General features: G+C 56.6%; 1 protein-coding gene across 2 annotated transcripts; it reads right to left on the reverse strand.

Annotated features, from left to right (window-relative positions):
* Positions 1-11,896: 11,896 nt before the first annotated feature.
* Positions 11,897-22,298, reverse strand: TMIGD2 (transmembrane and immunoglobulin domain containing 2). 2 transcript variants are annotated; one of them, XM_043502475.1, is made up of 5 exons: positions 22,113-22,298; positions 19,454-19,831; positions 17,558-17,596; positions 16,971-17,072; positions 11,897-15,244 (listed from the first exon to the last, which is right to left on the reverse strand). In XM_043502475.1, exons 1-5 carry the CDS (start codon positions 22,153-22,155, stop codon positions 14,964-14,966), a joined length of 843 nt encoding a protein of 280 aa, XP_043358410.1. In that variant the 5' UTR covers positions 22,156-22,298; the 3' UTR covers positions 11,897-14,963. The 2 variants fall into 2 exon arrangements, with proteins under 2 accessions (XP_043358410.1, XP_043358411.1); XM_043502476.1 differs by having other exon boundaries at positions 17,558-17,593; positions 22,113-22,269.
* Between the last annotated feature and the right edge of the window lie 1,762 nt (positions 22,299-24,060).

The following is a 24,060-nucleotide window of genomic DNA, read 5'->3' on the forward strand; positions in this document are numbered from 1 at the left end:
TGGCCCAGCCCCCTCAGAGCAGGCGGTGTCAGGGCAGAGGTGATACACGGCTCAGGGGGATGTGGTGGAGAGACCCCCGCACTGAGGGCTCGGCAGCTGCCATTCCTGATGGAGCAGGGGTGGGTGACCAGTGTCCCGATTTAATAGGGACAGTTCCGATATTTGGGGATTTTTCTTATCTAGGTGCCTATTACTCCCCACACTCTGTCCTGATTTTTCATACTTGCTATCTGGTCACCCTAGGGCTGGGAGAAGCCTCTGGGCCACAGACAGAGCGAGAGAGATGCCAAGGGCTCTGCTCAGCCAGCGGGTCCTCCCCGGCCCTTCCCACCATGCCACTCGGGGTGCCTGCGCCTTGCAGACCCTCACCAATCGCCGGGTCTGGGCAGCCCCCTTCCCCTGCACCTGGACAGGCGGACACATGGCTGGGTGGACATCGGGGCACCCGCCCACAGTAGGGCCAACGCACGGCGCTGCGTGAGCGGGTGACAGGCTGACTGCAGGACACCCGCATGCGGGCACGGATGCACGTCGGTGACGCTGGCTAACGGGCTGCAGGTGAGTCCCCCGGCCCAGCCCCGGGGCAAACCCCACCCGCCAGCACCTAGCCCAGGGGACTGGCCCCTGCCCTGCTCTGGGCTGCACCCCCTGCCTCACGCCCTCCAGCCATGTGCCCGGCGGGGGCAGCGTTCTGCTGTGAGTCCAGACGCGCTGCACAGGTGGGGGGGGGGCTGATCAATTCATAGACGGGGGGGCACCCAGCGCCCTTCCCATCAGCCCGTGTGTGTGTGTGTCGAGGGGGGGGGGTGATAAGCTGCCGCCTCCCCTTTTCTCAGCATCTGACTTTGTCTCCTTTCACATCCATCCGCCTGCTGCTACCCGTTTCTCGTTTCTCATCCTCGTCAGGTCCAGCCCCTCGTCCCGGCTCCATCCCAGCCCCGGCTCCCCGTCGCCATAGAAACGGGCAGCCCGCCAATCGCAGCTCCTGTCACTTCAAGGTGAAAGATGCCCTGGCGCAGAACAATGGCAGCTGGGCGGCCTGGCTCCCTCCGCTGTGCCCTGAGAGCATCTGGTTCCTTTCCATGCTTACGCGTTCCCCCCCTCCCCCTGGAAGGGCCCAGCTGGGGGGGACGGAATAAGCTGGCCCCGATCCGGCGCCGGAGCAATGCATCCGCTGCTTCTGGACGACTCTCAGATCCCCCAAACACAGCAATGGGCCAGCACCTGCGCAGCCCGGCCAGCCTGCAGCCCGGCTTTGTGCACAGCCGGGCACTGGTGGCCGTGCCACCAACGGAGGCCCCAACAGCCTTGATCAACCCGTGCCAGGCCCACAAAACCCTCCTCCCGAGCCGACAGTGGGGCAGGGATTGGCAGGCCCCAGGCCAGCACCCTGGGCTACCATGCTGAAAGCTTTCGCTATTTTTAGTACCGTTGTGGCCTCAGTCATGGAGCAAAGAGCCTCTAATTTAAGAAGCATAGGCTGGGGAGTGGGGAGGGGGCAAGAGAGAAGGGGGGGGCATCGAGCATTATGTGTGGGAGGGTAGCTGCGTTGTAGGATGAGACGTAGCCCTGGGAGGCAGGACACCTGGGCTCTCTTCCCATCTCGCCCCTGCGGAATCACCTTGTGGGCCATGGCGGCCTGTCTATGCCTCAGTTTCCCTGCTGGTAGCATGGGCTGCTGACGAGTCAGATCTAAGGGTATAAAGCACTCCAGACTGGAGCTGGCTGATGTTTATTTCATGAAGAAAAATGGCTTTTGGCCCAACCCCGACATTTTGAACCAGAAATCGACACCGTTTAAAAATCTGCCTCGCTATGTAAATGTCCTGTCCAGCGAAGCAAAAAACGTTTATTTCTAGGTGACCACAAACGTCGTATTTTCATTGTTTCGGTTCGTGTCCTGCCCCTTTCTCGCCCAAACCTGCGCGGTCCCGTGGGTGGGCTCAGGGCTGGGAAGTGGGTTCTGGATCGTGTTCTGCTGCGGGTTGCCTTGGGCAAAGCGCTTAGCCTGTCTGGGCCATAGCCCCCCCAGCTGTAAAACAGGAGCCTTCCCTGCCTGACAGGGGCCGAGGGTGTGAGATGCTCAGGCCCAGAGCCCAAAGGGATTGAGATCAGTGGACGTGTGGACCCTAAATACTTGGAAGAGCCGGGCCTCTGACACTGCAGTGCTGGTGTCCCGAGCTAACAACTCCTAAGGGCCCTTTGTTTCCTTTTCACACAAAAAGGAACATTTCTGGGAGGAAAATATCTTTTCAATCCTCCCCCCCCGAGAAAATGGCGGTTTCTTTTGAATGCTTGCAATGGGGTGGACCTAGAGAGCTGCTGTCAGTGCATGACAGACAAGCATCCAGATGGGGGGGGCTCAGCGGAGAAGCCCACCACACCAGAGATGGGGCGCGGGGGGGTACAGAGCTTGATTCCCTGCCGTGTTGAGTGTTTCCCATCACCATGCATTGCCGACTCAGCGTTTCCTGCCTTGAGCATTTGCAGAACTAAAGCAGGCCGGGAAGGTGGCGGAGGGGCTGAGACACACTGTGGGGCAGGATCCTGGTGCATTCGGGGTCAGGAGACAGAAGAGGAAGAAGGAAAGGGGAGGGGGGGTTCAATACTTATACTGCAGCTGCCTCCCCTGCCTGCCATTCTGTCTGTAGAGCGAGGGGCGGGATGCCCTGGGGTGTGCCCGGGGGTGTCTCAGCGGATGCTGTATACAATGCGTCCCAGAGCTGTCCCCGGTGTGTGGGGCAGGGGGCAGGCAGCAGCCCCTGCAGACCGCCTGGAAGCTGTGGTTGCATCTCAACCTGGCTGCTGCAAGGGCTTGGAATATTTGGGGTCGGAAAGGAATTTTCCTCCAGGGAAGAGGCCCTGGGGGTTTTTTGCCTTCATCTGCAGTGTGGGGCACGGGTCACTTGCTGGAGGATTTTCTGCTCCTTGAAGTCTTTAAACCACGATTTGAGGACTTCAATAGCTCAGACATAGGTGAGGTTTTTCGTAGGAGTGGGTGGGTGAGATTCTGTGGCCTGCGTTGTGCAGGAGGTCGGACTAGATGATCAGAACGGTCCCTTCTGACCTTAGTATCTATGATCGTGCCAATCTCGGCTGCCCCTCTCCAGAGCTCCTCTCCTTAGGCGAGACTGGGTGTCCCTGCAGCCTGCAATGGGGCAGTGGTCACCCCGCGAGGCCGTCTGAGTCATGGCGCTCCAGAGCTGACAGCCTGCAAGGCTGGGCACCCGGGAGTCTGGGTCCAAGGGGCCAGCACCGGAGAGGGGGGACTCTGGGATCCAGACCGGGCCATGGTTCTGGGATCAGGGCTGTGGGTGGCTGCCAGGCCTGTGGCACTGCAATCTGGGATGTGGTGTCACGGCTCTGGGATCGGCGCAGCGGCTGGTCTGGCTCTGTATCTCGGGGTCCCCGCGCCCCACAGGGGGGAGACTCTGACCTGACCTCACCCCAGTTTTGTTTGACCTGGCACTGCCTGCAGCTCCCCACATTCCCCAGGAAGGGCAAGTTGCTGCTTTCAGCAGCAGGCCCCAGAGGGCCCATCCCCTAGCCTCTGGAGTGACAGGTCAGAGGGTCAGGTAAGGCCAGTTTAGGGGGAATTGAATGGAAATCAGATCAGCCTCCCCGTCTGCAACTGCCCCCTCCTCTTGCAATTGCAATGCAGCCAGACACCCCCGCCCCATCAGGCCCTGTTCCCTTTTATTACCTCCACTGAGCCCCACGATGCCCAGCCTGTGGACCCCTCTGGGGGAGCCGTTTGTCGGCTAATTGGAGCTGAAAGGCAGTCAGCAGGCATCAGCGTGAGCGCTGGGTATTTTTAGTAAGTGCCCCACTTGTGGGGCTGTGGGAGCCCTGCTGGCTGATTCATTATTAAGCCGACGTGCTCTGGCACTTCCCGGGGCTGAATTATTGATGGCACTCAGGGCCTCAGCTGTCTGTAACAATTAGCCGTCCCTGGCTAGGGAGGGGCGCACGATGCTGAAAGCTCTGGCCTCTGCTTCCCCCGCCTTCCTTTCCTCCACCCCCTCGCTCCATCTTCCCCTCTCCCCGAGTATGTCTCCCCCAGGATCTCAAAACACTCAGAGCTAGGAGGACTCTGGCTCTGCACACGAGTTGTATTGTGTGACCAGCCTTGTTTTAGAGAAGGGGAAAGTGAGGCACGCAGAGGTCAACTGATTTGCCCAAGGTCGTGTGGCTGAGCAGGGAACGGAACCCAGGAGTCCTGATTCCCCATCCAGCTGCTCTAAATAGCCCTTCCCCCCCTCGAGGGTGGGTACAGAACCTCATCTCCCACTGGAATTTGGGGTCAGCGCTGTCTGGCTTGGCATGATGAGCTAGACCATCCCTGAGCTGTGAAAGCCAAGCAGCAGTGCAGGGGCTGGCACCGAGGAGGCTCCCACGTCTGGAGCTCATGCACTCAATTGCTAGCTAGTTCACTCCAGCCCGCGGCGCTGGGACTGGACCCTGTCACCTTCCCAGCTGGAAACAGAGGCCTCCCGCTTTGAGCGCAAGGGGAAGCTCCCTTTGCTCCTAACAGTAGTAGTAGGGCCCTTATCCGTGCTGTGGTCTGTGCTGCCACTAGGGGTGAAAGAAATATTTGCCCAAAGCTTGGAACCAGAAGAGCAGCCGCCAGGCTCAGCCACGCCGGGCACAGGATAATTAGCTGGAGGCTGACAGCTGGCACAGGGTACGGGGGGGGCGCTGGGGAGCAAGACCTGGAATGCAGCAGCCAGGGGCAGATCCCCATCAGTCCCAATTTCCAGCAGTTCATTAGCTGGATGCATGTGGGGGTGGCAATCTCATTTGTAATGTGCTTGGGGGCAGGGAAGAGTCGCCTTTTTCTACACACCCCTCCACACCCCTTCTGTCCCCGATGCCATCCCACGCGCCAGATGCCGGGGAAGCTGGCTATGCCCTGACTGGTAACAAAGAGACGCAGCCCCTTCGCAGAGGAGAAATTACAGGAGCTTTTTCCATCGCACAAAGGGATTCTCCATCTCTCCCCCGGGGATTAAAGCCACTAACGAGCAGCTGGGCTAATCAAAGTTGTCAGGGAAGGAGCCGGCGCAGCAGAATGAAAAACTACCCAGATTCTGCTACTGAATCTCCTTTCTATGGTGCTTGGCCAGGGGGCCGACGGGCGCTGGAGACTGACTCTTGGAGGGGTTCAATGCGAGGGGGGCGGGGATGCCCAGAGGCCCCCTCCCCCCACTTGGGACTGGTATAGATTCTGCTCCTGCAAGGCTTCTGGGGAAGGGGGTCGTGGGGAGTGGAGGAGATTCTGGGACCATTGTAACCGGGGCAGCTGTTGGATCACTAGGTCCTGTTCTGTCCCCTCCCAATGCTGGACCCCCACCCCCACCCCAGCTGCCAGGCTCTGTGCACGCTGCCAGCCCCTTCTCCCCAGTGCTGGTTGCTGAGCTGGGGGCCTGCCTGGCTAAGATGCTTGGTCTTGCTGGGGGCGAGTTGACTCCATCCGCTCCAGTGGAGTTCCTGCTCCCCCCCCTCCCCCGGGGCATAACGGGGCCCCGTGGAGTGAGCCCTGCCGTCCTCCTGGATCTGCATTCAGGGAGCAGTGGGCAGCCTGGGAAAGGCCCAGCGGGAGCGAGGAGGCAGCTTTGCCCCCTACTCTGGTTTATGGTTCAGGGCCCCGCTCTGCCTACATCCAGAGCCCCTCGAGGTCCGCGGGAGCCTTTGTGTGGGCAACACATCAGTTCCTGGGCAAGGTGGGCAGTGGTCACTCCTCTCTCTGCACTGCCCATGTCCAGCCCCGGGAGACAGGACTCCTGGGTTCCATTCCCTGCCATAGTTTGGACTAGCAGCCTGTGCAGGGAACTAGCAGCCCAGACTCCAGGGTTCTGGTCCCACCGCTGAGAGGGTGTGTGGGCTAGATCAACCTCGGGATTGTGACCCATAATTGGGCCACCAGAATGTGTCAAAGGGTCTCTGGGCTCGGCTCCCTGCGTGGGGGTTGTGACCTGCTTCACAGGGGTGCAGTGCTGCTCAGGTTTGGCCCAGTTGCCCTCCATCTGAGAGGGGTCTGTCCAGGACTGAAGCCGGGCGGGTGCTGTTGGTATCACATTCTGTAGGTAATGTACCGTGCAGCCAGGTTCCACCCTGTCCTGCCCACAATTTACCCCTCACCCAGAGCCGGGCAACTCCCCCTCTGTCATACCCCCTCATCCTGAACCCCAGATTTTCTTCCATTGCATCCCCAGGACCCCAAATCCCCCCATTCTCTTCACTTTCTCCCCTATCAGCTGTGCGTTTTTGGGGAGCTATCAACTTGCTGCCCCTCCCATCGACCCCTCTGCCCCCATATCCTTCCCCTAGCCCCCGCACTGCATACACACATCCCTCTGCCCCCCAATTCTTTCCCCAGTCCCCCCAAAGCCCTAAATCCTTCCTTGCTACACCCCCAAGCCCCTGATCTCCCCACTTCACCTCCAAGCGCCCAAATCCCCCGACCCTCTGCCCCCATAGGCCATGTGAGGGGGCTGTGAATTTTGGGGGATTGTCTTGGTCACCCAGTTGCCAAGGTGGGTTCCCCAGCTGCTCACAATCTTAGCTCTGAGCAGCTCCTTCTGCTCCCAATGGACCCCTGTGGAGGAGGCATCAGGTCAGGGGATGTCTTGGGGGGTCTCTGGGTTGCCCCCCCAGACCATCTTTGTTTAAAAATGAGTCCTGAGCCCCGAAAGGTTGCAAACCCTGAGCAAGAAGGGTGGAAGTCAGGACGCCCGGGTTCCATTTGCAGCTCTGTGGCTCCAGCCAAATCGCTCCGGCCTAAAGCGGCCACTGATTTGGGGTGCTTGAGTGTGGCTGCCTGGCCTGCGGACACCTGGGGCTCTGGTCTCCAGAGGTGCCGAACTCCCTCACGCTGTGGCAGAGGCGGGTCAGGCCCAGTGGATCACACCGAGCTCCGGCTGTGGCTCTTTGCTGGAATCGCTCGAGGGCAAGAACCCTGACCTGGGCGCCACCCTGGGAAATACTCCGGCTGGAACAGCCCCGCACGGGGCCCCGTGGCTGCAGGGGGCCTCCCCCAGCAGCGCTGCTCTGAAGGAGACAACCCGGCGACAGGCTTGGCAGCGGGGGGACGCTCTGTCTCCGGGGCGCGACCTGGTGTGTAACGAACGCCGGTTATCAGTGGCGGCCAGCTCAGGAGCCTGGCAGAGCGGCACGATAAGGGCACAGACCCGCCGGCTGCATTGTCTCGCCTATCTGCAGCTGGGCCACTCATTCATCCACCCCCAGCTACGTGTCGCACAAGCCTGTAATGAAGTTTCCCAATTAATTACTGCCATTAGGAATCCAATTAGTGTCTCAGAACTGCTGGCAGGCGCGGGGGGAGAGCCGGGGCGGGGGGGGGGGAAGCTTGGCACAATGCAACAAAACCGGTGTGGAATTGTTGCTGCTGCTCATCCCCTGCCTGCACCCCGGCTCGTGGCCTGCCCAGGTCGGCAGGGGCCAGGCCTGGATACTGCTCTGCCCGCTCTGGGGCAGCACCTAGAGGAGAAGGGGGCGGGGGGGGAATCTTATCTGTGTGGCTTATGTGGGTCAGATCACATTGCACAGGCATGTCTGCCTGTGCGAGGTGGTGGCCACATGCCCCGTGCTCACCTGGCACGCAGCATCTGCAATCAGGGCCATGCCCGGCTGCGGCCTCGCCTGGCACCCCTCTCAGCAGATCTACAGCGTACGATCACACCTGACAGCCAGACAAAGATACCCCCCCCCGGGCTCGCACCTGCAGGGCTGGGCACCCCCATGTGCCTACACTGTACTCAATCACAACGAACATTACAGCACACAAGAGTCAGTCGCACCTAGAATCAAATCCATGTGCACCCGTAACATCCATTCACACCTGGACTCGCCCATGTATGCATACAACATTTATTCGCAGCCAAAATCCCACCTGCATGTGGGCAACACATCAGGCCCTGGGCAAGGTGGGCAGTACATATACATACACTAGTCGTGCCCAGGTAGAATCACACCCCTGTGTACACACCAAATTTGTTCACACCCAGGATCAAACCCATGGGTCGGCAATCCAGTTAATCCCACCTAGGATCACACCCTTTTGCCTATGCTGCACTCGTTCACACCCAGAGTCACTGGAATGTCCAATCACACTCATTCACACCTAGAATCACACCCATGTACACATGCACTCCTATAAGCATGCCCAGGTGCATACAGTAGTGGCTCTAATCCTCTGTGTGTGTGTGTGTGTCCTGGCTGGCCTCCCCACCACCCCATAGCAGCCACGCCCTCCAGGCCCCCACATGCTTCCACCCAACAACCCCCCCCCGCACCCCAAAACCTCCTCACCAGCCATGGCGGCAGTTGCTCTGTGTCCCCACTCCCGCCCTCCGCCATTAGCTGGTGCAGTGCCCAGCCTGCATTGATCAGCACGGTTTGAAAAATGAGCCACAAAGCGCTCTGCTAATCAAGATTAATCAGGCCTGTGGGCTCCCGCTGTCTGGCCCAGGGCTGGGAATGCAGCACATCCAGGGACCAGCACCCTGGCAGCGCCAGGGAGCCCCCCTGCACGCAGGCGGGTGAGTTAGCGTTACAGGCTTTCCTTGAAAATTCGTCGTCACCAGGGCCCTGTGGGGACGTGGCAGGGCCAGAGCCTGCCCTCATGTATCCATGGGGTGCATAGGGGGTGAGTCACAGAGTACGAGCTGGCCCAAAGCCTCTCGCAGCCCATAATACACACACACACCGCGTCATACACACACAGGCACATTCCTACCTAGGGACACCCACACAGCACACCCATTCCTGAGCACCTGTACACAGTCAACCTGCACGCACACACACACACACACACAAGCAAACTCCTGAACACACATGCAGCTACCCAAGCACACCTTTACCCCCCCACACACACTTTTGCATAAACACAGAAACACAGCTCTCCCCATGCATGCACAGGGGCACACCTGAATGCAGGCGTATACATGTTTTTGTGTGTGCGCACCCCTCACATACACACACACGCACACTCACACACACATCTGTATTGGTGAGAGGAGGAGCAGAAGCCAGGTAGGGGGCAAGGGGGAGAAGTGAAATAGAGAAGCCAGCACAAGTTCCTTTGTTAGTTACGGGGGGGTGGGGGGTGAGGGGAGATATACAGGGTGCATGTGTGCTATATATGGGGATGACATATAGGGTTGTGTGTATGGCATACAGGGGTGCATGTGTGATCACAGGTGCACTGCAGGGGCTCGGAGGGGGCTGTGCCTTGGGGGGGTCAATGAGTAACTCAGCCAAACAGCAGGGAGGCTGGTCCCAGCCCTGCCACGCTGCAGCCTATGCCCCAGTGAGCCATGGCTGCTGCGGGGTCCATTTGGCCATGTTGGTGACGACGCTGCTCGTGCTCTAATGGGCAAGGCCGGGAGCACAGACGGCCACAGCTGACCGCCGTGGCCAGCAGCTCAGCCCTTCCCTGCGCTCGTCAAGGCCGGCACCAGACGGGGGATTCAGAGGCAGGCTTATCATGGCATTACCCAGAATGTGCCCGCTGCCCGTGGGGCTGGGGTTGGAGCTCTGGGGGCAGACTGGGAGGCTCACTGTGGCTAGTGACAAGCTGCTCTCTGGAGCCCCTTTCACCAAGGGCTCGCCAGCCTCCTGACAGCTCAAGGTAGAGGCCCTGCAGTAAAATGGGGAAACTGAGGCATGGAGCAAGGCATTGGCTTGCCCACGGTCACACTCTACAGAGACTGGACTAGAACCCAGCAGTCCTGAATCACAGTCCCCTGCTCTAAGCGCTAACAGCACCCCCGCTCCGAATAAGTGATTCTAGGATGCTCCCCCCTGGGGCTGCGGAAGGGACGGGGAGCCCTGCAGCCCCCTGCCCCAAGATCCTGCCCCCCATCACCCCCTTCTACCAGCAGCTCATGGAGCTGGGGGGCTTGCAAGGCATTGAGCGGTGCAGGGGTGACTGGGTCAGGCTGGGACTGACACGGCTGGGCTAACAGCGTCACGGGGATCACACCCTCGTCCCTGGAGAAGGGAAAGAAAGAAAGACCAGAGAGGAGGGAGGGAGAAGAGAAGAAGGAGAAAGAGCGAGAGCCAGGGACTGAGCAAAGCCTGGCCCAGCAGGGAATCTCACACCCCAGCTGCCACCCAGGCTAGGATGCCGGGCTGGTGCTGGCGCTGGTCTGTGGACTTAGAGCGCCCTCCCCGGGCAAAGCCAGGCACTGCACCATCAGCACCCTTGTGATGTAGCTGCTAGGGTCTGCGGCCAGAGACCCATCAGGGCAGGGGCAAAGGGCACCGAACTCCAGCCAGGGCCTGTTCCTGGGCCACTCGTCTTAGCTATCGGTGTCTGTGCCAACACCGGGCGGGGCAGGGGATCCCCAAGGGACAGGCTACGGAGAGCAACCAGAGTGATTGAGGAGAGACTCAGGCCCCATATAACCCCCCTCTGTGACCCAGTTACACCCTGGGGACACTGTTGGCCACCCGGCCACCTGGGCTGAGGCCCTGGGGACAATGTTGGCCACCTGGCCACCTGGGCCGAGGATGGCATGGGATGGAGCCTGGAGATGGCAGGACAGAGAAGCAGGGATCACCAGGCCCTGGCGCCGCGCAGTCGTGAGCTGGAATACGTGGTCTACCCCAGCCTCGTCTGCACTGGGCATGTAGCCAGCAGTGCCAATCCCCCAAGTTGCAGGTGTGATTCCCACAGCCTGGATGCAGCCTGCCCCCCGAGGAGCTCCTGCAAGGCCCCTGGGCCATCAGGGACCCGTGGCACATTGACAACGCGGGGGCAGTGTGAAAGCAATGGACCACGACGGTTCAGAGCTCAAGGGCTGAGGTGCTCGTGCCATCGTTGGCTCTCACCTTGCAGGCTGTTACACCTCGATTGCAGCCATGTGCCCCAGGATCCTGGTCCTGGTGCGAGGCTTAGGCCCCCGCTGGCCAGATGAAAACACAGGGGGGCCCTCAGTCTCATTACCTTCTCTCGCAGCACAAAGAGAAGCCTCATGGCCACCTCCTCCGGTCCAGCCAAGCTGTGCTCCCTGATGCAGACCCAGAGAGAGCCCCCCAGATCATGGGACTGCCCCGGTGTACATTACCGCTGGGCTTGATTGGATCCAAGCGGGAGGGGGGAGGCTGCCAGGAATCCAGGAGCCATGTTAGCCAGACATTCCTGGGCTTTCCAAGAAGCTAAGAATCAGCCATTGCTGGACTGATGGCCCACGGCTCTGTTCTAGGTAAGAATCCCTCGCAGAAGAAATCTCAGTATTGCAGCCAGCCACTGTAGAGAGAGAGAGAGAGAGAGACTCTTCCCCCCGGCCCTTCTGTCTCCAAGTTTAGCTGCCCGCATAGATTTTAAGACCAGAAGGAACCATGGTGATCATTGAGTCGGACCTTCTATATAACGTGGCCTTTAAATTTCATCCCACGACTCCTGCATCAGGAGGGCAAATGAGGCAGTGCCCCTTATAAAGCCTGCATGTGTTTTACTTTAATGTGGTTTTGTGTGTTTGAGCTTTACAAATATTAAGTCTGGTCTTCCCTTGTCTTGTTGGAGGACTCCTGGGAAGAGCTGGAGATACGTATTCAAGGCTTTCTCTGCCTGTAATTGAACAGATGGGACAGTGACTTGAACACAGAGAGCCTTCCACCCAGCTATTCATTAGGCATTTGAGTTAAATATGTTAACAAAAATCAAACCAAACCCAAAGACTTTTGATCAGGCTGGAAAAAAACATCACTTCTCTCATTTAGTCAAATTTCACTTCCCTGGTATCTATGATTCTCTCCGCCTCCTTTTTCTACAGAGAGACTTCCAGGAAACAAAGAAAGAAAAAATTCAATACCTGATATAAGCAAGAAAGAGGGGGAAAACTGCTCTTTAAATAAACCTGGCAGGTAGAGCTGGGCAAAATTTTTTATTTACTGCAACATTTCACTTCCACATGAAATTTTCTTCAGCTTTTTTATTTGCTGAAAAATTATGAAAAACATTGTCATCATTTTGATCCCCCAAAATTACCAGTGAATTGAAAAATCCATTAGTCACCCAGCTCAACTTTCAGGTCCTCTTTATATATCAGAAGAGGCAGAAAAGAGCGTTAAACACAATCCCTACCTTCTAAAACTATACACAGCTTTGCTTGTTTGATCAACACACCTGCTTTTCTTTTAACAACATAAACGTCAGACACACACTCGAAAAGGCCATCAAAGCTGGCCTGCATCTGACTAAGTGTGCAGAGAGTTCAAGACATGACAGATTCCAAAGGACAGAGTTGCATTCGGACAGCTTTGCTTTACCATCCATTTTACAGAATCCATTGAGAAGAAAAAAAATAAAATAATATAGACAATAATTATAATAGTAATAAAAACCATTGCATTTACAAAAGCATCTTTCATCCAAGGATCTCAAAGTGCTTTAGAAAAGTGGGTAGGAATTATACTCACATCAAAAAGAGGGAAACTGAGGCACAAGGTGATGTCTCCGATTTCACAGTGAGTTAGTGGCAGAGCCAGGATTCCGAGCCAAGACCTCTGCTCTAACCCCTAGACAATGTTGCCTTGCTACATGCTTATTACATACAGTGTGTGACAGATATTGCAACTGAATGCATGATCTTTGGAGACCATATTGTGTTACAAGTATGAACGGCGTATGTGCCACTTGTGGGCCAGGGCATGTAATTAGGGTTGCCAGGCCTCCAGGATTGTCCTGGAGTCTCCAGGAATGAATGATTAATCTTTAATTAAAGATGATGTCACATGACAAAACCTCCAGGAATAGGTCCAACCAAATTTAGCAACCTATGGCTGCCATTGCCGGGGCCGGTGTCCCGGAAGGCAAAGCGGAGGGGGATGATTAAGGTGAATCACTTAGATTAGGGTGACCAGATGTCCTGATTTTATAGGGACAGTCCCGATTTTGGGGACTTTTTCTTATATAGGCACCTGTTACCCCCCACCCCCGTCCCGATTTTTTACACTTGCTATCTGGTCACCCTAACTTTGATTATAAACACCTCCAGAGTCTACTTAACACCCGCCCCACAACTCCAGGCTGGAATAGACTGATTCAAACTGGTTTTTTCAGACCTCAACAAACAAAGAAAGGGCTTTTGGTATTAGGAGGCTGGGTTTAAACTGCCTCAGGGCATCTTTCTGAGCCAGCCGAGGATGGGAGCGCTGGCCCCAACCCTTCCGGAAAGACCGTGGCCTCCCAGGGCCCCATAAGACTGATGGGTGATGGCAACTTGTCTTTCTAGGTTTACTCTGTAATGGTTTTGCCTTAAGAATGAAGGTGCTTGTTCAGAGCTGGCTGGTAACTTATAACTGCTGGCCACCCTCTTTATAACCCTCGGGCAGAAAGCAAAGCCCAAGTGCGGGCCTGCAGGCAGACTGGCTTGCTGGGATATCACAGTGTATGGCAGGGAGCCGTGCAGCCTGAAAACCCCAGTCAGGCGGGGGGAGAGATGCAGGTCCCCACCCAAAAGAGGCAACCACTAGGAGCCGGAAACCTTAAGTAGGTGCCCTCGAGGGAGCACCGGGGGGGAATAAAGGTGCCGTTACCCCGAAACTGCAACGCCGTTTACACGTGAACTGTCTGGAGAAGAGTTTGCTACATTTTCTTGCCATTTTCTTCATCGGTCACCATGGACAAGTCGTCTGGCAGCCCGTCTGCCTAGGCATTGTAATCCTGGCCAGTACGGTGGGCATCCCAGCTAGTCCCCGTCTCGAGAGGGCTCCCCTACCAAGCCACAGGGCTGAATGAGAAGCAGCACACGTGCCATCTGTCAGCCCAGCTGGGCAATGCTAGTGGGTGGCTGTTGAATCATGACTGGTGCAGAGAAAGGAATTCAGGAAGTGTTATTTACTCCTTCTCAGAACACAAGCAGGGGCCACCAAATGAAATTAATAGGCAGCAGGCTTAACACAAACGAAAGGAAGTATTTCTTCACACAATGCACAGCTGACCTGGGGAACTCCTTGCCAGAGGATGTTGTGAAGGCCAAGACTATAACACAGTTCAAAAAAGAACTAGATAAGTTCATGGAGGATAGGTCCATCAGTGGCTATTAGCTAGGATGGGCAGGGATGGTGTCCCTAGCCTCTGTTTGCCAGAAGCTGGGTGATGGGATGGATCACTTGATGATTCCCTGTTCTGTTCATTCCCTCTGGGGCACCTGGCACTGGCCACTGTAGGCAGACAGGACACTGGGCTAGATGGATATTTGGTCTGACCCAGTCTGGCCGTTCTGATGTTCTTATGAAGTACAAATGTCAGCAGGACGCAGGGGTGGTGCTGAGAGCTGCCTCTGGGCAGCTCCCAAGCACAGCGCCACTGGGCACCGCTGAAGAGACCTGCCCCTCGCGTCTGGCACCTCACCTGCTAAAGGGCACAGACAGACACGGTCCTGGCCCGGTTCAGCTCATTGGGAACGTTGCCACTGACTGCCATAGAGGCAGGATTGCACCCAGGTGCACAGATTTCCTCCTGGCCAGAAGGGTTTTTCCTCCCTTTCAGGGTAACTCCCACTGAACGGCCCAGAGGTCATGGGGGGAAAGGCCCTGTGCTCCCTTGATAGAGGAGTGTTAGGATTCTAAAGCTCCAAGGCCCAGAGCCGCCTAAGGTATTTAGGTGCCTAATTCCCATTGAAACCAAGTGAGGGGGAGATTAAGCACCTGAATGTCATTGAGAAGAGGATTCAGATTCGATGCCGTCCCCATCCTGGCCTCTCTCCCCACTCTGCACTTGATTCTCCCCCCTGGCCACAGCAAACAAACCAAACACTCTCCTCTGCGATTCCTCCCTCTGGGCACCCAGTCCCCGCACTTTGGTCTCTCTGATCATAAGCAGAGCAGGGCAGGGACCCTCTTCACGCTGTGCTGTGTGCAGCCCCGAGCACATGGGTGGCACTTAACCGCAGTGAGAGGAAGCCCCAAGGTCCATTTGGAGAAGGGCAGGGTTAGAACCGTAGAAACAGAGTGGGCAGGGCTCTGACTGGGGGCATCCGAGCGCTGCGCAGATCATGGCCTTTCCATTGCCCTCTGCTTGAAGGAGGAGGCCTTTTTGGAAGCTTTCGTGGGGCCAGAGCTTCATTCTGCAACTGGAGGCTTCCAGTTGTGCCCAGTCTCTGGAACTCCCGGATGTAGATGCTGCTCTGCTTCATCTCACTACTGGCTTGGGCACTGTCTTTCATTTCCTCTTGCTTTTTGCGGAACAGAACGTTCACGTAGATTGCCTGCCCTGGATTTCAAACAGAGGTTATGCCGGAAAGCGTTAATGGCTGCCGTCAAGCACGGACAGTCACAGACCTGGTCAAAGCTGCTGAGTGTGCCAAACATACTTCTTTCAGTCTAAAAGGAAGGAGCAAGTAAGCCCTTTTGTGGCGTGAGATCATGGGAGACAACAGAAGCCACCGCCCAAGGCAATCGACCATATGGCAACACCTGTGCAGAGTTAAGCCGTGTGGCCTGAGAGGTTTCCCTTGGACTGCTTGCAAATGCATGGGCGAGGGGATTGCTTGGCAAGCTATGTATGTGAGAGAGGCAGAAAACCAGCAGATATCAAGAGAAGTCGTTGTGAGCATGGTGCTGAGAGGGTGAGAGAGAGCTCCGTGGGGAGGACTTGCTGGAAAAGCAGGGCTGGCATTTATAAGCAAGCAAACTGCCTGTTGTTGTTTGTTCCTACTGTGTTCAGGGAAACAGGACTTTGTGGACATTGTTTGTAAATAAAAAGAAAAGGAGTACTTGTGGCACCTTAGAGACTAACAAATTTATTTGAGCATAAGCTTTCGTGAGCTACAGCTCACTTCATCGTAGCTCACGAAAGCTTATGCTCAAATAAATTTGTTAGTCTCTAAGGTGCCACAAGTACTCCTTTTCTTTTTGCGAATACAGACTAACACGGCTGCTACTCTGAAACCTGTCATTTTGTAAATAAACAAGCTTGCTCCAAAGAAATACCTGACTCATATCATCAATCTCCTCCGATTCAAAACCACCCAGCCAGGCCCCACTCAGGCAAAAGGGGCAACACGCACAGGAGAAATTATCTTCTATTACCCCTGGCTTTTCCTCCTGGAGGAGCTTCAGAGTTATTTCCAAATGCTATACCCAGGAATTGCATTCTCCTGCCCTCTGGAGTGCAACCCATTCTGGGGCAGGACATGGCAGCTGTTTAACAGCCACATAGCAACGCTACGATGGCTGCTTAGGACAGGAAATGAGAAAGGGCCCTATGTCTGGATGAGACAGCGCAGGAGGTGGGGGGTTCAAGAAGCAGAATGGAATCCGTACAAGATACCCAGGGCTAACGGCTTCCACTGTTGGTAAATACCCGCTGCAGCCTTTAATAACCAGGAGCGGTCAGGAGGGGTGTCACCTCTAGCCGCGCTGCGCCCACTGGCCTCACACTGGGATTCTGCCTCGTGGAAGAGCAGCATCCCCTCAGCCATCAGCACCACCTTGGAAGTCTGCCGTTCCAGGGCAGACCCTATCTCACCCCTGCTTGGTTTGCACCAGTTGAGCAACTCAGAGAAGTGGGAACGCAGGAAGCTTGTATAGCAAGCAAGCACTAGTGGATAGGGGCCAGGGCAGCAGCTTCCCAGCTGGTGGTTCTGAAACTCCCCTGCCGTGCCTGACGATAAGGGGCAATTTTAAGCACACACCTTCTTGTGTGTAGACGCTGCTTCTTTAACACTCCCTGCAGTCTGCAGCCGCTGGAGGGCAGCATTGCTCAGCCAGCCCCTGGCAGTATAGGAAGAACAGCTGAGATCTCTGCCCAGGTGCCTCCCACAGGCAGGGGGTCACTTATTGAGGTGGTCCATGGGGTCACAGATCCCTGGGGGATGCTGGCCACCCCTCCCCCAGGCCGAGGGTCTCTCAGACAGCTAGCCACTGCTAAGGGCAGGGTCCCTGCTCCATTCCTGGGGACACGGGCTGCAGCAGGAGTCCCCCCCGGCGGCTCTTACCTGGATCTCGGCGCCTGCATTTGTAGCAGCAGATCACGGCCGGCAGTAGCAGCAGTGTGGTGACGGCCAGCGCTCCAGCCAGGCCCAGCCACAGCACAAGATCTGAAACAGCAGGACAGAGCCATCAACCTGTCCCGTCCCCAGCACACACCCTCCCCCCCGGAGCCCCGTCCGAGGGAATGTGCTGCCCGGCCTCATGCTGCGACTCCCGCAGGCCCAGGCAGTGACTCCTTCTGCTCCAGGCTCCTTGCTGGGGCACCATGTCCATAGCTCGCTGCCGTGGGACATGCCTGGCACTGGGCCAGGCATGGGCAGTGGGGGCTAGGCAGGGGCCTCCCGGCTTTGGAGGCCAGAGTGATGTTCCAGAATCAATTTCAAGGGCTCATTAGCTGCAGTAAGGGCCTGGCCCAGGTGCTCTGACCCGGGGTCCAAGTGTAGCAACGAGAGATCTGGAGGCCACAGGAGAGGTTTGGGTGGGTGTGACCTGGGTCTCCTGGAGGGGCAAAGTGGGGGAGGTCTGGATGGGCATGACTCCGGGGTCCCCTGGGCCCACGTGGGTGTAATCCTGCAGGTTTAATGCCTCTCACCTCTGCTGTGATTCCTCAGCCAACCTCCTCCGTCTGCTGCTGTCGAGAGAAATAAACACCTGTCACTGCGCAACTTCCCCGGCCCCCTTGCTCTGCATCCTGGCCAAGGGTTACTGCACTCCTGAAGACGGCCCTATTTCATTCGTGATCCTGCGGCAATCATGGCTCCCGCCATGTGAGGCTCCCCCCGCCCGCCACCGCCATTTGGATTTGAAGTCGCTTTCTTTGTCCGGTGCACCGTTTTGCAGACCTTTTGTGTATGCCCGTAGCACGGCACAAACACACGACACCTGTGAAGTGTGAAAGGCTGTGGCGACCGGACTCCAGTTGTGTTACGACTTTCAGTCTTCTGAATTTTATATCGTGAGGGCTGGGTGTCAAAGAAATTTGCAGGCATCCCATAATACTTGAGTGTTTCTATCGCTCCAGCAAATTTTTCTTAAACAAGTAGGTCTACTCTGGCTTCTCCAAATGACCGCTATTAATAAAGGCCCATGATTACTTTGCTGTGATTGTCTGCAACTCGGCCTCAATTATTTGAAGACCATCCCGCCTTACTCCTGAACCATGCCCTGGGCTGCTAGATGCCACGGTGATGGGCACGTGAGTTAGATTAGCCAGACTGGCTTCGGATGGGAACACGCTGCGACATCAGCTATTTCAGTGGCAACAATGGGATGGGCAAGGTAAATTCATCTCAACCCGTGATGGGCAGGGTTGAGGCCAATCCCCTTGCTGGAGCTGGCTGAGCGTGGGGCACAGACGCTATGTCCTGGCTTCCCCTCCCACCCCCAGGGGATGCTGAGAGGGCTGGACAGCTGGGGACCAGCGAGCCAGCTGCAGGGAGCTCATTGAGGACCACCCAGCAATTAGCACACAGACCATCTGTGTTCCTCACTCATTGGCCAGAGGGTGCCCGGTTGGGGAATTCTGTTTGCAGGGCTCCAGCCAGCCCCGAACTGGGAGCCGCTCCTAGCACGAGCCTAATGTCTGTTTGCTCAGGGACCCCTGGCTGGGAAACGGGGGTGGAGAGCGAACCCTGTGAAATCTAACACGTCTAGAGGAGATGAGCCTGGATGCCGCAGGAGACAGAGACCTCAGACTAGGGGCGAAACCTGAACCACAGCAGCGAGAGAACCCGAGGGGCAGGGGCGAGGGGGCAGAACACAGGGTGGGCAGGGCACACAAGGGGAAGAGTGCATGGGACACTAGGCATCCCAGGGTATCGGGTTGGGGCACAGGAGATGCAGAGGGCATAAAGTGAGGTGTGGGGTGCTCAGAGGGTGGGGGTATTGGGTGCAATGGGGGGCGCTCAGGTGGTGGCCCTATGAGGCCTGCAGAAGACATGGTCTGCAGTGTGCATAGAGCCACAAGGCAGAGAAGCGGGTGTGCAGCTCCCGGGGAGGAGGCTGGCAGAAGACAGGTGGCAGAGCTCACAGGGGGAGAGGGGCCCACAGGGGGCAGGGGAGGAGAGAGGCAACCGAGGGGGCTGCAGGATGCAGGGCCCCGGGTGGCTCACGCTGTGGTTTTGGCAGCTCGCGCCGTCGGTGGCACATGTGAACGGAAGTGCAGCCCTGATGGGAAGTGAGAAACTCGACATCCGACCAGGGAGGGGGATGGAGAAACCCCCACCCAGCACCACGCTGTGGGGTGCAGCTGGGGGGAGGGGAGGGGCTCTCCCAGTAAATGGGGCTGTAGAGAACAGCTCCCCCTTCTCCTAGGGACTGGGCAGTGCTCTCAGATGCTGCCCCATCCACCTGGAGCCAGTTCACCCCCCCTCACCCTCACCTAGGGGCTGATCCTGTTTGATGCTGATCTCTGGAGCAGGCCCACTGGCCCCACTGGGAGGGAGTTGCAGGTGCCCCTCCCACCCTGGCAGTGCCCCTGCCCCCCTACCTGAGATATTCAGCATCGTCCCGTTGCCCTTGGCCTCCAGATGCATCGGGATATCCATGGTGGCTATGCATATGTACTGCCCCACGTCATCTTTACTGATGTTGCCCATCCTCAGGGTGAACTTAGGGGGGTGCCAGGTGAAGCCGAGGCGGGCGTCATCACAGCCCTCCATGCCCTTGCAGCAGTTGGTGATGCTGGCATTGCGCAGCACGACCTGGCAGAGAGCCCTCAGGGCGCTCTCCCTCTTCCACTCCACACGGAGCCTCTCCCAGTGCTCGGCAGCTTCGATCCGGCAGGACAGCTCCACCAAGCTCCCCAGGGGGGCCAGGATCTGGGCAGGATCTTGCCTCACTTGTAGGGTCCCTGCTTCCTTCTTGGCTGAGGGGAGGAAGAGACAGGAGATAGACACTCCACCAAGAACAACCGCACAGAGGCGCTTCCACCATAGATCTCAAAGCACCTCCCAAAGATGGGTTTTACCACCTGCACTTTACAGATAGGGAAACCAGTTCTGAGATCCCGACTGCGGCCTTGGGGACCCCATCAGAACAGCTTTGAGCCTGACTGAACCCCAGACCAGCCATCCTGGGTCACAGATCCCAGGTCCCCTTCCTTGTCAGAACATCCTTCCCTTGAAGAACAGGCACCAGTGGTTTGAAGGCTTGATCCTGTCTCCGCAGCTCAAACCTTCTCCTGTGTTTCTCTCGCCCAGAAGCAGAGCGGGGACGACTTTCGGCCTCGGCTCGGCACGTTACGTTAGCCCTCAGCAGGCATCGCTCAGGGCAGAATCCAGCCCTGGATTGGCTGCTTAGCCCAGAGTTAGGGTTACTTAGAAATGAATTTGTTGAGAGGGGAGGGTTAAATTATATTAAACCCAAAACCCTCAAAAAGGGGACCAGAGGTTTTGCAAAACCCCTAAACCCCCTGGGTGCTCCTGCCTTTTCTGGGAAGGCTGAGAAAAGCCCCGATCCTGCAAAGATGGTGTTCCCACCCTACTTTTCATTTGGTGTTTGTGCTGTGCCAGGCACAGTGGGGTATGGGCTCCAAGGATACACATCATAATGATTCTAATTAACTTTCTGTATGAGAGCAGCCCCACTGAACTCCCTGGGACTATTCGAATACATAGTCCCTGGATGACTGACCAGGGCCGGAGCATGCCCAGCGTGTGGCCCCAGTCCTGTGATTGATGGCACTTGGGCATTGATTCCAGCTGGATGCTGCTCGGGCACCACAGCCCACCGTCATTCACAGGATTGGAGCCACCATGGGCCAAGAGTGCAATTTTCACGGCACACTGTAGATCTCATAGGTTGGGAGGGGGCAAAGAAGCAGCCGGGGAAAATATTGGAAATGCTTTTTCCCCCTGCATTGAGGACAAAAGGGCAGAAATGTTCCCGAATTGCCAAATAAAAGTGTCAGAAACTCCCCCAAATTTTTGGAAGGTGCCAAAATGTCCAAAATTCCCCAGCAGTTTCATGTGGAAACCCCAGGAAGGCGAATAGTCCCTGACCCTGGGTCCATTCTGCCTAGCTCGTGAGCTCTTTGGGACAGGAACTGTCTAATCCCCTGTGTTTGTTCACCCCCAGCACAGTGGGCCCCCATCTTGGCTGGCCCCTAGGCCCAGCCGTAATAAACATAATTAATAATAACGTGCTGGCTGCACTGAAGGCATGGAATATGCAGGGGAGATTGGCAGCTCTGCCGTATTGGGCGGCCCAGAGATTTCACCAGCCCGATGGAAGTTTATTCCTATAGGTTTTGCATGAGACCTAGAATAAATCAGGGGGTCTCTTTTAGAACACCCCCAAATTACCCAGCTTCAATTAACAGAGGGAGGGAAGGGACAAGACCCCCTCCCTCTTCTGGAGGGGAGGGGGTTCACTCCGCCAGCTGGAGAATCCTGGGGGCGATGGATTGTAGCCGGACCAGAGCGGCAGAAACAAAGGGGCCACAACAGGAGGTGGTGGGACAAAGGTTGCTATGCAGGCCGGGGGCGGGGCGGGAGATAGGGGTGCAGTAAATTATCCCCAGGGAGAAGCCGAGACCAAACAGCTGCTGCTGCTGGGGACGGAAAGGAGGAAGGCTGCCAGAGCAGAGCCCCCCCTCCCCTGGCCCCCCGCATTCTCCGATGGAGCGTGGGGGGGAGAGGGGAGTTCATGCCCCTCTCCCTTGCCTATCTCCTGGCCTTCCCTTCGCCCTGCAGCCATACAGTAGGTGTTGAGAGAGGATTGGGGAGTGAGCAGTGTCTGGTGTGATAGGGCCCCCGGTTGTATGAGGCTAGAGAGCCCAGGGCGGGCAATACCCAGACCTGGTTTGAGAGCGCCTAGATGGTACCACTGCCCGATGGGTACCAAGTGAAGCTGTGATGAATCCCTGACTCCAGGAAGGTGTGTATCTCCCATGGCCTCTCCCCAGCACAGAGGGCTTTCTGCCTCCTGCTTCCCTGGAGCCTGGCCAGGAGCTGGCTGTGGCATCCCCGATCCCCGCCTGGCAGGTAGGGCCTGGAGCTGTCCTGGCCCTGCAGAGCACTTCGGGATTTGGGATCCAGCGGGCTGGGTGGATTGAAAATCTCTGAAAAGCGGGCCCTGCGTGCATCCCCAAATCATGCAAAGCTTAGCCTTAAATGCCAGGGGCTTTGATAGCACCGTGCACTCACCTGCTAAAAGCAACAGGAGGAGACACCCCCCCAGCCTCTGCATTGCAGCTTGTGGGGGCTGGCTCTGCTCAGCCGGCTCTCTGGCTGTCTCCTGCACCAGCTCCTAAGTCTCTGGCTGACCCTCTGGCTGAGATCTAGACAGCGCGTTTTCTAACCTCCCTCCGTACCTCTGTGCTGTACAGAGACTGAGCTTCCTGCCACAGGCTACGCCAGCACCAGCATGACCTACTCAGCAGGGGAGCAAAGAGTCAGGGCATCTCCAGCCAGGCCCCTGATCTCCAGTAATGACAGCCTGGAGCTCAGGGCACTTTAATGGGTTAAGGTGGATATAATCCCCATTTTACAGATAGGGGAACTGAGGCACAGAGAAGCAACCAACTCAAGGTCACCCATTGACTCAGCAGCAGAGCCAAGAACAGAGTCCTGGCGTCCTGACTCCCAGCTCAGTGCTCTGACCATAAGACCAGCCATACTGGGTCAGACCAATGGTCCATCCAGCCCAGTATCCTGTCTTCTGACAATGGCCAATGCCAGATGCTTCAGAGGCAATGAAGAGAACAGGACAATTTATCAAGTGATCCGTCTTCTGTCAGCCAGAGGTTTAGGGCCACCCCGAGCATGGGGTTGCATCACTGATCATCTCTGCTAGTAGCCATTGATGGACCTGTCCTCCATGAATTTATCTAATTCATTTTTGAACCCAGTTACAGTTTTGGTCTCCACAACATCCCCTGGCAATGAGTTCCACAGGTTGATTGCGCATTGGGTGAAGAAGTACTTCCTTCTGTTTGTTGTAAACCTGCTGCCTATTGATTTCATTGGATGACCCCTGGTTCCTGTGGTAGGTGAAGGGGAAAATAGCACATCCTTATTCCACACCAGTCATGATTTTATAGACCTCAATCATATCCCCCCGTCCCTTTGTCCAAGCTGAACCATCCCACCCTTTTTAATCACTCCTCCTATGACAGCTGTGCCATATGCCTAATCATTAGGGATGCCCATATCTCTGTACTTTCCCCCCAACTTATCTTCTTTGAGATGAGGCACCAGAACTACAGGCAGCATTCAAGGTGTGGGTGTACCATGGATTTATACAGTGGCATTATGATATTTTCTGTCTTATTAGCGATCCCTTTCCTAATAGTTCCTAATATTCTGTTAGCTTTTTTTGACTTCTGCTGCATGTTGATCACCAAACCACCCCCTGTCCCAGAACTGGAACAGAACCCAGGAGTCCTGGCGCCTAGTCCCACGCCTGAACCACACAGCCAATCTCTCTTTCTCCTCACCCTACCCCACAGCCTCAAGTCTGGGGAGGAGGAGAGGTCAACGATCATTGGGATTTCAGCACTCCTCTTCCCCTGATCCCCCAAGGTCTCTACAGCACCCCTTGCTGGACTAAGCTGGGACTGGAGTAGCCACGAGCTCCTGTACAGCTAATGTTCTGGGAACACTGGGAACACTAACCACACAGCCAGTGCGTCATCCCGTTCCCTAGAGCCCCCCTGTTGGGAGAGGCCGGGACTGGGAAAGCCCTGGGCTCCCCTTATTGCGAACGCCCTCACAACATCTCCCTTAGAGCGCCTCCTGCTGGGAGAGGCAGGCATTGGAGGGGCCCTGTGTTTCCCCACGGGCCCATCAGCTGACTTTTCTAGGTTTGCTCTCAGCGAGGAGGCGACGTCTGGGAGCAGCCCTCCCCAGAGGTGAGCGATGGGACCGGGGTGAGTCCAGGTTCTTCAGAGAAGCAAGTGAGAAACTGAAATAACCCCCACATCCTGCCATGAGCATCAGCCCTCGCGCTTCCATTCGTAGGCCAAGCCTTTGAGGCAGACCACAGGTCTCATTTTGCTACCTGTGGTTCAGTGACCAAAGAGAGCACATAGAACTGGGGCACCTGGAAACGAGTCTTCGCTGCGCAGTGAGCGGCCCCACTCTGCTACACAGG

The sequence above is a fragment of the Dermochelys coriacea genome, chromosome 25 (assembly GCF_009764565.3).
Source record: "Dermochelys coriacea isolate rDerCor1 chromosome 25, rDerCor1.pri.v4, whole genome shotgun sequence".
NCBI classification, from domain to species: Eukaryota; Metazoa; Chordata; order Testudines; family Dermochelyidae; genus Dermochelys; species Dermochelys coriacea.

Coding starts and splice junctions, on each gene's coding strand:
- TMIGD2 (XM_043502475.1), bottom strand. CDS start 22,155: ATGCAGAGGCTGGGGGGGTGTCTCCTCCTGTTGCTTTTAGCAG. Junction 17,597..19,453: donor GACGATGCTGAATATCTCAG/GTAGGGGGGCAG, acceptor TTCTCTCGACAG/CAGCAGACGGAGGAGGTTGG. Junction 17,073..17,557: donor GCTGAGGAATCACAGCAGAG/GTGAGAGGCATT, acceptor CTGCTGTTTCAG/ATCTTGTGCTGTGGCTGGGC.